Here is a 15,622-nt window from a genome sequence, read left to right on the forward strand (position 1 = left end):
TGAGTCAGCACCCTTATATTTGACTGCAGCTCTTTTTAGGTGTAGGCAACCTTAAAAGATTGGGGCCAAGGCCTTCCCTGAAATGTTGGTTGTCCATAATTAGTATCTTATTGTTGCTTTCCAATTCCCCAGTCCAAGCCAATGCCATGCTACAACTACATGTCAGGGTGACATCTAAGCACATCCTTCCCTTCTTTCACCCCTATTGGCAGAGGAAATCTGACTCTATGAACTGGGAGAGACTGCAAGGTATTCGTTTGGTGCCCTGTGCTGGAGAATGGATGGAGTAGGATGCAAGTCCATCACAGACTGTGCCTGCTCTACAGCATAAGCATAATTATCCTAGTGCATCTAAAGAGGGACTCTGAAGAGGATGGGTATCATTCTCCCTGAGCAGAGGAGAGGGTGGGACACTAGTCTGCATCTTCAAATCATAGCCTCACACTAAGAGGTTTAAAGACAATAATAAAGGTATTAAATACACCATCACATTTTATAACCATTCCTAAGACCTTTATCCTCTCCATCATCTGATGAGGGAGTGCATGCTGTCTGGGACTGTGATTAGCTCATAAAAAGGAGAGATTAGCGTATTAGCCATTACTGAGCAGATGGATCATTATACAGGATCTTAAGTGAAGAAATAAATATTCTAAGTCACATTTGGAAGACGCAAAATATTTAAATAAAGATTTAAATACCTGTGGAGATTACCAATGATATAGCTTTACAATATGACAACATACACACCAGATAATGGAGGGATGAATGTGTACAGCTTGCACATCTCTTTTCAGTTTAAGAAAGCTTAGTTGGTCATGATGGGTATTTCTAGTCAAGAGACTGTGGGCCACAGGAATCCTGTGCATGAATATCTGCAGTAGAAGACTGCAGTCAGGTGACTCATCTACCCATTGCTGGTGATCTAGTATTCATACTGTGTTTTCTGTAATTATTGGTACTTTTAGGAATACAGAAATAATGAGTAGTGTAGGGTTTTGGTTTGCTTGCTTTTTGAAATTTAAGTAAAAAAAAGATGGAAATGTTGATCAAGTAATTTACAGACATGGAAAAAATTACAGTCTTAGTTGACTAACCAGCTCTTGACTTCACTAGGAAATTAGAAGTATTTAAACAATATTTTTACAAAAAATGCCAACTAAAAATCATTACATTATCTGTACTCCATAGTTTGGTATTTGGTTGGTTTTACACATTTGAGAGAATCTTCTCCTCCCAAAGCAACTATTTTAATTGGCTTACTCTTTGACATTACACTGAAGGCAGTGCTATTAGCCTAGAATATGCTTAGAGTCTCCAACAAACTGCATTTCACTTGCATTTTGTTACAAGCAAGACACTTCATTTGGAGCTAGAATGCAGAGTATTTTAGAGAGGGCTGAACTGAGAACTGTAATCTGTCTCAGTAGATGGTTGGACAGGATGAAAAGGAGTTTCTTGCCTCTGAAAAAAATCTTAAAATTACTTTAAGTATGGTATTATGAAGGTGTGCCATTTGTGTACTGGCCCATTGATTTTTTTATCTAACATTTGCAACTTCTAACCTTCTTCTCTACAAACTGCCTGGAAGTGGTAAAGCTTCCATTTGCTTATAATGTGTTCTAGACTCTTTAAGACTCTTTAAGTAAGTGATACCTGTGCAAACTCATGACTACTAGACTATATCACAAGGGGTTAAATATCTTAACACCAAGCCCACACTAACTAAATTAAATAATATTCCTTGTCTAGCTGAGTCAAAAAGCAGAGAATTCTGTAACTTCTGGGGCAGAAGCTACAAGCATAACATCTCAGATTATAGTTGGAACTACGGATGTGGAGGCACTGCTCCTAGAGTCATGTATACATCATCAGAAAAATAGATTGTGGTATACAAGTGGCATAGAAGTTGCATGACATGAGGCCCCGGAGCTGCAAGTTCAGTCTGCAGATTTTTATTACTTTCGCTGATCTTGTCCATTTCTTGCTTTCACTGTGCCTTTTTTTTCAAACACATGTCCCTGATGCTGTTTTCTCTGTTTCCCTTCTGATTTCTGTAGCAGTCTTTTATTTATGTCTTCTGCAGGTCTATTGTGAAACATATAGAGTGACCTTTGTTTTCTTCAGCAGCTCTTCTTTTCCAACTGTATGTTGGCTGTTATCAATCAGTCACATGCAAATTGCTCAAGTGGGTCACTTTATTATTGTTCCAGAAACAGCCAGGTTTGTCGTATTCAAAAGTACCGATTTGATGTATCAGATAGAAATCACACACTATTAGGTATTATCCCTGAAGTCTTCTAATCATGTTATGCCTACACATATAGCTTATGTTGCTTACGTGATGAATATTTATTTGTAGATCACAAGCTCTTTCTACACTGAATATTTTGTGAAATATTTATTATTGATGGTCAACATAACAGTGATGGAAAAGATGAAATAAATAATACTGAAATTGTCTCACAATTCTATATCTGAAAGTAATGCACAGAGATGATGACTCTTTAATAGTTGGAGTGAGGCTTTTAGTCCTTGATAGAGTTTTTGCTGTGATTGTTTTTCTAGCACTAGCCTGGTTGTATGTGCTTTGGAGGAATCCTGGGACTAAAGCACTCTTCATATTAGCCGGAAGGTATCTCTTGCTGGTGATTTAAGTTTTAAATAGAAAACAAGAGCAAAAAAAGTAAAGACTGGACAACAGACCTACAGCAAGCTCCAGCTGGGCTGACGTGCATTGAGGAAAATCCCATCAGGTTAAAAATAGAAACTTATTCTACCCGTGGATTAAGTTTATACCTAATCCACTCATGTTGTGCCACATAGCACACTACCTACACAGATAAATGGTGTGAGAACGAGTACTTCCTTTCCACCCATTTTTATAGTTCTGAAATGAAACAAATTTAGGAGAAATGTGCAAACATTTTTCAAACACATAATACCAGTCAGTTATCTCACACTAATGTTTCTGGAGATACAAATCGATCAAACTAAAAACAGTCCATGGCTCATACCACTGATAAGTGCAGGTCAGTTAATTCACTCTGCAGGATTATCTCAGCTGACTTCAGTAAGTAAAGTCTACCTCTACTTAATGCTATGTATTTACATATCTGGTTTGTCTGTAAAATGGCTTAGATATCTACCATTCATGAGATACAAACTCATTCTTTTGGGAGTCTTCTGAAACATGCTTCTTACCAAATATGTGCTTTCAGTATTGAACCTTCACTGAAAATTTTAAAGCTTGCAATAAATTTTAAGATGTTTGATTAGATCAGCAGGGGACAGATTCTTCAGAAGCATTATCTGTTGAGTAAGATTAAGGCAAATGCACATTTAGCATGCCTGTGCAAACAGAAATCCACTCTTGCTCTTCTGAACAAACTGCAGTTGAAATCCAATCACTGGTATCGTATTTAAGATGAAGTCCCCTTCCAGCAATTTTCCTCTTACAATTTTGTTATGGTTAAAGAGATAAAGAATTACTTGAAGCCACTACTGTGGCTTGTTTGTTGGTTTTAATTCCACTACCTATAAATACACTTTGGCATTGACCACTTGCAGCTGGGTGAGAGAGAAAGGAGCATGTAAAAAAAGTGGCTGTAAGAAGCATTTGCCTTTCCTCATTTTCCTCATTCCAGCACAGTGAGGCCATAAATAGATCATTAGCAAGAGAACAGCCTGAAGCTATTGTAGAAAACATTTGTCTGTAGCATCCCTGGAAGCAAGAGGGTCAAACAAACATTGGCAATTGTACATCTTGTGTGCCTGCTGTTGTCTTGGCCTACTTCTAGGTGAAAGCTTTAAGATGGGAAGAGATGTGGAGCTCTGTGCTGTTCACAGCACAGGGTTTGCAAGTAAAGACTGCTTTAAAACTCCAGTGATTTATGCTAGATAAGTGGACTTTAAAGTTTTGCAGTGCTTGCACAAGGTCAGACTCCAGCCTAAATTAGAGTAAACATTGCGTAGAATACAATAGGTAAGGAGCACCCTGAAAACATTCAATTCAAATCTGCTTTTCCCTTTTACTTGTAGGATTTTGCATGGGAGTTGTCTTATTGCTCCTGTCCTCCGTATGGTTTTTTGTATTTTAAAAAAGAGACAGCACATCTAATTACTTGTTTAATGGAAATTGCACATACAAAAGCTAAAAGTGATTACATGCAACAACATCTGAGACTAATGACATTGACATTGCAACAATTAAGATACAAGAGATCTGGTAAACTAAATACTAGCCTTACAATTAGACAGTTACTAACTTAATTTTAATTATGTTATTAATGAGACCATAAAATTCATATAAATAAAAAGACAAGTTCTAATTTTCCTTTTCAAAAATCATCTAGAATTGGGTAAATGAAGTTGTCTTTGAATAAGCAGTATGCCAAAATCTGTCCTCCACAAATCATTGAAATTACTCCAGATCCTGAAAGAAAATATATGACTTTTACATTAAATTTTATAGTGGAATACAAATGTTATGTTAAAACCTTAAAAAGTCATTCTCTCTATCTTCAGGGTTTTTTTTTAAAAATGGCCTGTCTATTTAAACATTTTGCCCAAGGTTTTAAACACCTACAAATATATCAGCCACAGCAGCTGCTGATGAAAAACCAGTTTCAGGACAAGGAATTTATTTGCCTGTCCCCATCATTTAGGAATTTACTACAGCTGTTGATCCTTGTTACCCATCATATAAAGCAAGGCCAGAAGGTAGCCCTTTTCCCTTAACTATTTTTCAAGATAATATATTCTAGTTCAAAGCTATGCTTTTAATTTTGCAGAAAATTAAGTGTTCCGAAATACAGGTTTGCTATTCACTGTAAGAAAATGTGATGACTGGGATTTATCTCAGCTGTCTTAAGTACCTGTGCATAGTATTTATAAAAATTGCCTTTGATGGTGCCTGTTTCTTTCCATTGATTATAAGGGGTATGAAAGAAGACTTGTTTGGACAGCTGCCTTTCTAACCCCTGAATTAAATGAGATAGTTTGATTAGTCAGGACTTAATCATGACTTATTTCAAGAATGTGAGTGTATTTGCTGTTCATTAGCTAGATTAACATAAAATGAGTACATTCTGGTCTTAAAACAGAATTTTTTTTAGGCAAGGCAAATGTTAGCCTATCGTTACTTGCCTGTGTCATTAAAAAAGTGTAAATGAAAAGTATATATTTATTCTTTAAATTAGAGATATATTATATATTCTCAAATGATTGAGACAACAGACATTTAATAGAAACAATTCTGAGCATAAATACTAGTTTTCTAGACAGACCCTACCAATTTAAACTTTAAAGAATGTAATTATACCTAATGCCAGCCACCAGTGTAACATGAGGGGGAATTCAGACATAACTGCAAGGAGAAGAAAAGGAGAAATGTAAATTGTTAAACAATAAAGATGGGGACATGCAAGTATTACATTATGTTATCAAAGGTCTGCTTAGTTATGTTTCATAAATTAAATACTTCACATTTCTTGAAACTGAGAATCCATATTTAGGTTCTAACCCTTCAGATAGGCATACCATTAAGCTTAGCCTGGTGAATGATCCCACTGGAAGTCAAGTCTTAAATCTAGTGTGTGCTAAACAGAACTCGTCAACTCTGTGGAAGAAATGCTTTTTATATTACTTGCATGTACACAATTTAGCACAACAGAGATATTGATCCCCTGATAGAGTGCCTACATATTGCTGCAGTCCAAATAAATTAAGCTGCCTGACATTTTCAGTTAAATGGGTGATGCGGTGTGTGTGACAGGTTAGGGCTGCGCACCACAAGTTGGTACTATTGCATGGTATGCTCTCTCCTGTGCCAGGCACTGCCCTTGCCTCATGGAAGCTGACCCACTTTTCCACTGTATGATCAGCTGCATGACCCAACATTGCCCACCCTCCCCCCAGAAAAAAAAAAGGCTGACAGGACTATAGAGCTAGTCAAGTATGCTGGGGGGCATAGTGCTTATGCTGGCAGCTCAGCTGGCCAGCAGAGATTTGGTTGGTCATCTGAAAGAAACAATAACAAATCTGGGGTTGTTCGGACATCAAGATGCATTATCTAATATAATTATAGAAGATACCTTCCTGCATAAATTATATATAAAGCGGCTTTTGTTGTAGTTTTTGTAATTCCTTGATTTAAATACTAAAGTTATTCATAAGGAGCAACAGTAGTTTAAATTTCAGGAAAAAAAAAAAACAGTAGATGAGGAATTATGCTTAATTTCTTAAGATGAAGTTTCTGTTGGTCTCCAGCTTAACCAGTTGTGGGAACTGGGGAATCTCTGTGCAAAATGCTTAAAGGCAAATGGATAAAGCATCAGAAAATGGAAGATGAGTTATTAGATAGTAGGGAGGGAGCCCTAATTTGGGAGTAATATTTTTTCCTATGTCTAAATTCTAGAATAAATTCACTGAGTTCATTGTTACAGGAGAAAAGGATTCCCAAATTGGCTCTGGCAAGGATGGTGTTAAAATATATTTCCTAATCAGCTACAGCAGCACTCTGCTAAACAGCATGAGAAGAGGGAGCAGGTTACCAGGTGCTGGCAAAAAGCGATGATGAGTCTCATTTACAGCAGCCATTTATTTTCCTTTTCTTTCCTTTGAAGGAAAGAGTTTCAGAGCAAAAAAAAGATTCTTCAATGGCAAAATGCTTAATTTTCCTCAATCAGATTAATTTCAAATGATCTAACTTATAACTTTGAATCAGCTTTGCTGCAGGAAGCCTCATTTTTACTCTGAACTAGAGCTGAAGTGTTAATGAGTAGTTTTTAAAGTGCCAGGACATGGGCAGCTATTAGTTTCTTGAGTAAGAGGAAAACACACCTCCCAGAAGCTGAAATTCTATCTAGACTGGATGTATTTGATATGAACTGCTCGATTATGAACTAAAACTCTGAATTTCTTATAAGAAAATAGTATTTTAAAATTCTGCAGCAAAACCAGAACTGAGTTTGAAATGGCAGGATTTAAATACATTCATGAGTCAAATGGATGGAAATTACAGGTATATATTTATTTAGCATTAAGGAAAAATTAAGTTAGTCCAGTAATCCACTAAATGAATCACAGTTGATTGGTTCTTCAATTTGTGATACTAGGCATATATTTAGCAGTAAACCTACTTACCAGCTGAAGTTATGATGATATGAATAATAGTAACTGTTACGGCATAATCCCAAACCCATTCTTCCACAACCAGGGCAAACAGAAGACCACAAATGAAGAAAGTTATTTCCAACGATATCACAAGAACTGTAAATGAAAATAGGATATTTACAGCAAACACAGTTTTGAGATGCTCATATTCAAAATGATAGCAATAGGAAGTTAAAATGTCTGAGATGGTTATTAATTTTTTTTACAAGATCAAATATTACACTTATGTCTCAATTATAAAGTTCATTACTAATTTTGCCACAGACATCTTCATGACTTGTATCCTGATTTGCCTATAGACTTTCAGATGTTATATACGTCATGTAAAAACAAAAGGATTAACAGGATTATGACCAGTATCTATAGCCTATAGATAAAATAGCTTGGAAATTTCAATTATGAACCATCCACACTCTTTGAATTATGGTGCCAAATAGATCTAGCTGATAATTACTTAGGTAAAATTTTTCTCATCCAAACTGGAATTGTGTGGTTAATAGATTGCTTGGTATGAAACTTCATAGCTTTCTTCCTGTTGACTTAATAACATCATTTAGGACATATACCAGAATATACAGAGATATATATCAAAACAATTGTAACAATTAAGATATGCAAGAGGAGATAGAGCAGAGACCCTACAAGGTGAGTAGAAGCCACCTATCTGTATTAATTTCATGGTATGTACAACCTAAAGCCTGGCTTTTCTCAGTGCTGTCATAGGTACCATGCTATCACTGTGCCTGACCTTCAGCAGCTAGCTCTGTGTTGTGTTAAACCATAAATGAGGATTACCAGAAAAGTGATAACAACTACATTATGCTGTCAAAAGAGACCATTCAAGTTACCTGATCAAGAAAAATCCTTTTCTCAGTGACAAAAAGTGCATTTCTGACCCCTGGTTTTATCTCTGGAGTGTGCCAAGCCATGTGGTGCCACCAGCCTGCATTGGCCACCTCTCCTGATGTGGGCAGAGCTCTGCAAAAGCAGTGGCAGGACAAGTTGTGCCTCCACGGTAGGCTGGAGAACAGTCCGGAAGGCATGGGGCAGTGACAGTAGGAATGGTGAGGAACCATACAACAGGCCATAAGAGTGCATTTGCAATTCATATGATTTTCCATGTGAATGCGTTTTATTCTTTTTCAGTATACATGTATATGAAAGTTGTATTTTTAATAGACTTTTTTTTTCATGGTTGCAGTAATGTGATACCTAAGATTACTGTAGTTGAGTAAAGAGGCCATCATTATCTTTCAACCCTGTGTTTAATTTATACATTTGGCAGCATTTTGCACTTTCAATTTTATTCTTTTCTTTATAATTTTTTTTTTTTAGAATTTTATAGAATTCTTTATAGGATTTGTTTACACAATTTTATTCTGTTCAATTAGTTCCTCCTTTATTATAGATCTATCACCCACCAGTTTAAGAACATGATAAAAATAAGAAAAAGTTAACTGGAAAAAACACATAGTTAAGAAAGTGGGGAGTAATGCTGCAAAAAATTTAATGTTTAACAATGTATTTTAGTATTTTTAGTTTATTTCATATCATGATGACAGTATCACTTTGAATTATGCCAATAATTTCATAATTTAGAAAGTAGGCATAATGTAAACAGATGCTGTTCAAACTTTTTACAAAACTGGGCCAGTAATGACACCTCAGTTCTCAGCTGACTTCATTTTTAGTTTGAGGTTATCTTTTAAGGAAATAAATTTGTTTTTAGCAGGCACAAGTGAGAATCTTGAGTAAACTAATTTTCATTTGCAACACCATTCAGAGACCTTTGTCTCTGTGAGCACAGACTTTAAACAGATCCTGTTATGTTTTGCTATTCCATATTATTTTATTGGGTGGACAGAATGGAGGGTGGAATACTAACCAGTCGCATGAAATAGTTGCTGTCTTTGGCATAAAAACATGCTGCATGAAACTAGCTGATAAAATTCTTGTGAGGAAAAAAATAATATTGACATACAGTAATTACATTAGGGCCCTTAAAAGTCATTCTAATTGAATATGATTTAATTTTGTTTCCCACTGCTGCAACTGAAATGGTCTTTTTTCCTCTGAAATCAGTATTGAAACTGTACAAATATCCATGCATTTCTATTACTCCTTTTGACCTGATGAACTAACCAATTTGCATTTGAGCTTCACTTACTTTACTGACAGATGATGTGGTTTGCCTTTGTAAAAGAGATTACAAATCTGGTAAAATTTAAGGTTGAGAACTTCAGACAAAAATGCATAAATTTTTATTATGGTATATAAATATATGCCTAGGATTTGAGCCATAATAGAACCCTGAAATTTTAATGCCCACTGTATTAGGCATTACCAAAGCAAAATTTCCATTAGTTGAATGTATCCTAGATCTGGATCTAGTAATTTATAAGAAATTTGCTGCAGTATGAAAAGTAAATTTACAACTCTGTGAAGGAACTTTCATTGCTGCTCTGCAATGAAAATGAAACATCCTGGCAAAGCAGCAAATTTTCTTCAGATGATGCAAGATCAGAAGAGCCACTCAAGGAAAAGTCTTTACAATCACTTGAATGACAACTAGCAATACAGAAATAAGAACTGCTGGCAAGATAAATAAGCATTTAAATGCAGTGTAGTTGAAATACAGAAGTCATTAGTATTACTAAACCGATAATTTATAATACTGTCCATAACAAAGACAAGTTTACATCCACATGCATTCTATTTTCTTGACTGAGGGGAAAAAAAAAAAAAAAGAGAAACAAACTTCAATTACCTAAATAATAGGGGTTAATCCATGAGGGATTTGTCTTAAAATCAAAAGGTGCCAAACCATCCAACATTTTAATCCTGTGGAAACAGAATGAATAAATTCAGCCAGAGACTTTCAGTAATACCTTAGTGATTACATGACATAAGAGTACTTTTAAATATGATTTCAAATGGAAAACTCTGGGCTTTTACAAGCTCTCCAAGTCCCATTCTGTGTTGTGGTCTTGCCTTTGCCCACTTTTATTTACAATGTTTGGCACTTTACATGCTAATCAATAACTTCCCAAGAGAATATAATTTTGTCTTTTCATTGACTATAAAATCTTACTTTTCCTTTTTCACGTTATCTTTTCTCTTACATTCAGTTATTTACATGGTGCAAGTGTAATGAAGTATATTAGACCAACATTTTATATTAGTTTTGAGTCTCTGTTTGTCAATTTGTGAATTCGAAAGAAGGTCCAGGTACAATTTAACTGTATTTGAAAAATGTGTTCACAGAGTACCTGGGACTGGATGTCTCCAGTCCAGAAGCTTCCTTAGAACAGTCATAGCTCTGCCCATCATATCGAGTTGCAGTATGCCAGCATATTAGACTAAAGATAAGGAAATCTTACTTGAATACTGCGAAGCACACAGATAGGACCACATAGTACACAGTGTAGAAAACTACCATGCATATCAACAGGTTAACCAGAACAACCTGCAAAAGAGAAAGATAGTAAAATCTCATGTCATTTTCACATCAAATATGTGATTGCCAGAAAATAATTCCAGATTTCTATCAATCATAATGTAGGGGAAAATAGAAAATAAAATAGACCCTTTTTTTGCTATTGCTAATTATATACAAGTTGCTAAAGCTCTTTGGTACATTTCAATGCTTAATGTGTGGCTATAATGCATAGCTCTTTGTCTTTATCATGTATTATAGGACAAAAGACATCCTTTTCCTGTTTCTTGGCATCTTTATTTTTTCTGCTCTTTGAGTGAGAAAGTAAGCCCTTTCTCATTAAATATCTAGGGCCTCTTCTGGAATGAGGGAGTGAAAAGCCCAGGGAAGTGGAGGAGTCACCATCCCTGGAGGCATATAACAGACATGTAGATGTGGTGCTTAGGGCCATGGTTTAGTGGTGGACTTGGCAGTGCTATGTTGACGGTTGGATTCGATGATCTTAAAGGTCTTTTACAACCAAAAGGATTCTATAATTCTATGATTATTGTATACTAACTACTTACTGAATTTATAAATGTTCAGAAAATGAGGACGTTTCTTGACAGTTATTACATAGGAGATCTTGAGAGTTTAAGTTCCTCCAGATGTTTAAATAAACCTAGTTTTAACTTAAAAGAAATGCCATCCCTGCAAGTATGATGAAACTGTATGCACATTAATGCAGAAAATTGTAAAGCAGTAACTTTTAAGTTTCCCATCATCTAGCATATGTCACCCTAGTGCTTACTTCCAAAGGTAAGGGTGTATACACCTTATATCAGTAATGAGGGATTTCTGTTAAATAGTTTTCAAAGTTTAATCATTTGTGAATTTAATCTAAATAAATTCTAACTCCAAATTGAAGAAATAGCCATAAAAAAGTAAGTTTCATAAAGAAATCACTGTTATGATCCAATACTATGTCTTTAATGAAAGAGAAACACTGTATAGAAAATTATATAAAGGGTATACATTTGCTATGATATCTTGCTAGCATTATTTTTTTCATTCAATTTCAGTGTCTTCATTTCTAAACAGAAGTGCCAGAAGGAATGCAGCCAGAGAGAAACCTGTAAGCCTTCACCTGATAAATTCATAAAATGCCTTGAGATCCTTTCAAGTGAAGCCTGGTTCACACATCTCCAGTTATCTAAGCTGGCTTCCTGAATTATGCAGACCCAAGGATTTGTATTAATTCCTACAGGGATAATGTAAAACTATGTTTTGAAGGATAATATATTTTGGTAATAATAACAGTCTTGCTAATGTGGAACACTTTTATTGCTGATTTTCTGTAATGTATCAGTGACACTCCAGATGTTTATCTGGGAGGATGTGTACATTTTGCTTTTTGATATTAAAGCACTCAAGTTTCTGGTTTTAGAGTAGGGTATTATATAAATTATTAGCCCAGGTACGGCACACATAATGAGTTAGGACTTTTGTTACCCTTTCTCCAGTTTGGCTACCAAATATTTGAAACTAGCAATGTGTGTTTACCTGACTCATCTGGTAAGACCTCCAAACTATGATCCATTATGCAATAATGATCTAAGGGCAACATAATTACAATATACAACATATAGTGATTCCATTATTAAGTAAATATACTTAGACATCTAAATGTGGGCCCTAAGACTGCACACTCTTTTGTTCCCTGCAATATCTCCCACTGAATTTCCCCTGAGATCAATGGAATTGAACTGACAGTATAGGAGTTTGTAAGTTTTGCTGTTTTACAGGATTTCTTGTCTATGTTGATCAAAAATAAATTTAAAATGGAAAAAGGAAGACTAAGATGATGACATTTTCTAAATACAGATATTCATTTAGATGTAAAGCCATGAAAAGTTACCCTGCATAACTGAGGCAGTAAAATATCAGGGACATGATGCAATTTCTCAATGTATCAGAATGGCAAGCAAAGACTATGGATTATGGACTATGTATATAGTGAAGCATTATATCAATGCAAAAGATGCCAGTCTTTACCTCTTTGAATGTGACACCATATTTGCAATGGGAATGAATGTCAGAAAAAATAGGTAACAACTAATAAAGGAATAGGACTCAATTCTGAAAAAATGTAGAAGTCATAACATGTGTATAGGTTGGTTTCAGGGACCAAGATGTGGGAAACAATAATTGCATATTCATAACTAAAAAGGAATAGGAATTATTTGGAGGACAACTAATAATAGAGGAATGAAACCAAATCCCCAAAATATAGTATACTATGAAGTTTAAACAATCATTTAGAAAAGCTTGAAAGAGACTTGTTCTTTTTATATACTTGCTTTTTTATTAAGAATTTTTATCTAAATTGATTATTGGGTGTCCTTATCATTGTTGTAGATTTTGAGGGTAAATTTGGATAATGTTCTTGACAACTGACTGAATATTAATAAAGGAGGAAAAAGTTATAAAATATTTTCAAGTCCCCATTTTTTAAATAAAACACAGTTGGCAGGTGAGATGGCAGTGAAAAATGTAACACAAGCAAGCTCTAAAGCCCAATTTCCATTTTAACACAGTTTGTTATATGTTGGTAAAAGGAGCCCTTATTCACAGAGTCAGTGACCCTGAAAAAGCCTGTAGATGAGCATTAGCTCATCCTAACTTGTTTTTATGGGCTTCTCTTACAATATTGTGACACAAAAGCCCTTAAGGCTTTGGGTTTTAAGGTGGGAGAAGATGGACAGAAACAAGGAAGAAGTGTTACTTTTAAACACAGCACTGCAAAGATAAAGTGGCATTCAATTCAGTGAAAGCAATTTTTAAAGTAAGTTAAAAAATTAGGAAGGTGCAGAGAAGAGCCACTAAAGGGAGCTGATGGCCAGAAATGGCATTGAGGTGGGCTTTTTTTTCATTAGGACTACAGCCCTAAAGAGGTCAATCTGTTTAGCTCCGAGGGCTGATTTGATTATGATGGATAAGTACCCTCACAGGCAGAAAATACCAGGTACTTAAGGGCTCTTTAATCTACCAGAAAAGCCACAAGAAGTAAACAGCTACGAGTTACAGCTAGACAAATTCGAAAGATGTGTGAAGGACATTTTTAATTGTAAAGGCAATTAGGCAATGGAACAAACTGTCTTTGGAAAAAAAAAATAAAGCTTCAAAGCAAAACCAGATGCCTTTCTGGATGAAGATTCACCCAAACATCTCTAATGTTTGCTTCTGGCCTTAGTTATTTGGGTGGCTGTGTTTTGGATAACATGTTTACAGAACCACCTGACAATGACAGAAGTGTGGGTTCTGTGAATTTAGCAAAAGATTTCTTTTTATATTGCTGAATATTGAAAAGTGCTAAATACTAAATAGTACATCTACCTCCTACAAGGAGAGTGAGAAGGTTTAGTTTCTAATGCAGTGCCTGTACAAATTGATGCTTGTCAATAAGTAAGTCTAGCACAGTTTTACTCATTTTCCCACGTCAAAATAAAGCCAAGCAAAACCAGAACAATTAAGCTCTTCAGCCGGGTTAGTCTGAGGGCTAAATACAGCTTTCCCATTTTCACTGTTGTCTTGTTCTAAATTAAAATTGGCCAGATAACCCATTTGATCACTTCTTTTCCACAGTGTAATGCATTGTTACTGTAATGTTAATTGACTACAATGCGACATGCAAGTTTGGCAGCCATGCTGCCTCCTACCCACCTGAAAGTATCTCTAAGCATTTGAAGTTGGCACAGTTTTGGTGGGGATAATTTTAATTCCCTTATTCTGAGCAGAGGCACATTTCCTGTAATTCTGCTTTATCCACTGCCCCTCCTCTAGCAACTGCCCCTTGAAGCCTTATCTGCTCTAGATGTAGATTTGTACTGTAATAAAAGCAGTTAGACAGGACTTAAGTAAAAACCACAGAGCTGAAGGATGGCTGTGAGCCAATGACCAGTTGGCCTCTAATTATAGTAGGTGAATTCCTACCATCCCTTGAAGGCAGAAACAAACTTTCATTTGTGTCAAAGGCCCAGTATTTTTCTCTATGTAGCCAGAATATTCTTAGTCCCTGTCCTAAGGATGTAGTCATGTATTAGGTATAGCATGTCTTGCTTAGTTGAGTAAACTAAGGAAATGTATGTAACATGGAAATGAAAACCCTTTGAAAATTTTCCAGTTGCATCACATTCTACTTATTTTTTTCTTTTTTTTTCACTTTTCCACTGAAATCTAAACATATATATTTTTTTAATCTCAAAATACTTTTTACTTTCAAACTCTTTCTAACTATTCAGGTATTTCAAAGCAAAAAAAATCAAGTTAAAAGCTGCAGGGTCATTTACTTATATTAAAGAAAAAATCTTAGGAAATCCTAGTGTCATCAAATGTAGGATTTTATTAGACACTTCCAAGAATAGTATCTCATAAATGGAAGTACATCACATATTTTGAAATCCTTTATCTAAGATATATTTTGCAGTACTTACTACCAACACTACAGTATAAAGTGCCCTTTATTTTGCAGTTTGTTGTTTATTTTTTTTTTTTTTTAGGAAGAAAACATTGAAGAATACTCTGTAAGTATGAAAGCAACAGCTTTTTCAAGCCCCACAGTAGCTGTCTAATTCTCTAAATACTATCTGGTGACATACAACACTAAACAAACTCAATTCCCTTTACCTTGGTTTCAGCAGTTTTGACCTTGAGAGCCATGGACACATGATGAGTGAAAGGAAGTGCTTTTGCTATATTCCGTATGCCAACATCAGCAGGAAGAAGCAGCTGTTTTCCACCAAAAAAACCATTTGTATAGGTGAGTATAGGACACAGTGAGGTAAGTAGATTGGATTAAACTGAACTGAGACAGAAGCCATCTGTGAGCTGACTGTAAGCTGCTGAAGAGTAAAGAGAAAATCCTACTAGCTCATTTAAGGTTCATACTTCTATAGCTACAGTCAGCCAGATCACATCTATAATATACCTTGCCTATTTAGAAACAAAATTATTAACATTATTTTCTACCTT

General features: G+C 35.3%; 1 protein-coding gene across 1 annotated transcript; it reads right to left on the bottom strand.

Moving 5' to 3' along the window:
- Nucleotides 1-4,340: 4,340 nt before the first annotated feature.
- TMEM244 (transmembrane protein 244) lies at nucleotides 4,341-15,310 on the bottom strand. The gene is made up of 6 exons (XM_005154733.2): nucleotides 15,278-15,310; nucleotides 10,557-10,642; nucleotides 9,944-10,017; nucleotides 7,147-7,272; nucleotides 5,324-5,368; nucleotides 4,341-4,435 (listed from the first exon to the last, which is right to left on the bottom strand). Exons 1-6 carry the CDS (start codon nucleotides 15,308-15,310, stop codon nucleotides 4,341-4,343), a joined length of 459 nt encoding a protein of 152 aa, XP_005154790.2.
- Between the last annotated feature and the right edge of the window lie 312 nt (nucleotides 15,311-15,622).

The sequence above is a fragment of the Melopsittacus undulatus genome, chromosome 3, assembly GCF_012275295.1.
Source record: "Melopsittacus undulatus isolate bMelUnd1 chromosome 3, bMelUnd1.mat.Z, whole genome shotgun sequence".
NCBI lineage: Eukaryota > Metazoa > Chordata > Aves > Psittaciformes > Psittaculidae > Melopsittacus > Melopsittacus undulatus.

Coding starts and splice junctions, on each gene's coding strand:
- TMEM244 (XM_005154733.2), bottom strand. CDS start 15,310: ATGGCTCTCAAGGTCAAAACTGCTGAAACCAAG. Junction 10,643..15,277: donor TCAAAACTGCTGAAACCAAG/GTAAAGGGAATT, acceptor TCTCTTTTGCAG/GTTGTTCTGGTTAACCTGTT. Junction 7,273..9,943: donor GATTAACCCCTATTATTTAG/GTAATTGAAGTT, acceptor TTTCATTTACAG/TTCTTGTGATATCGTTGGAA.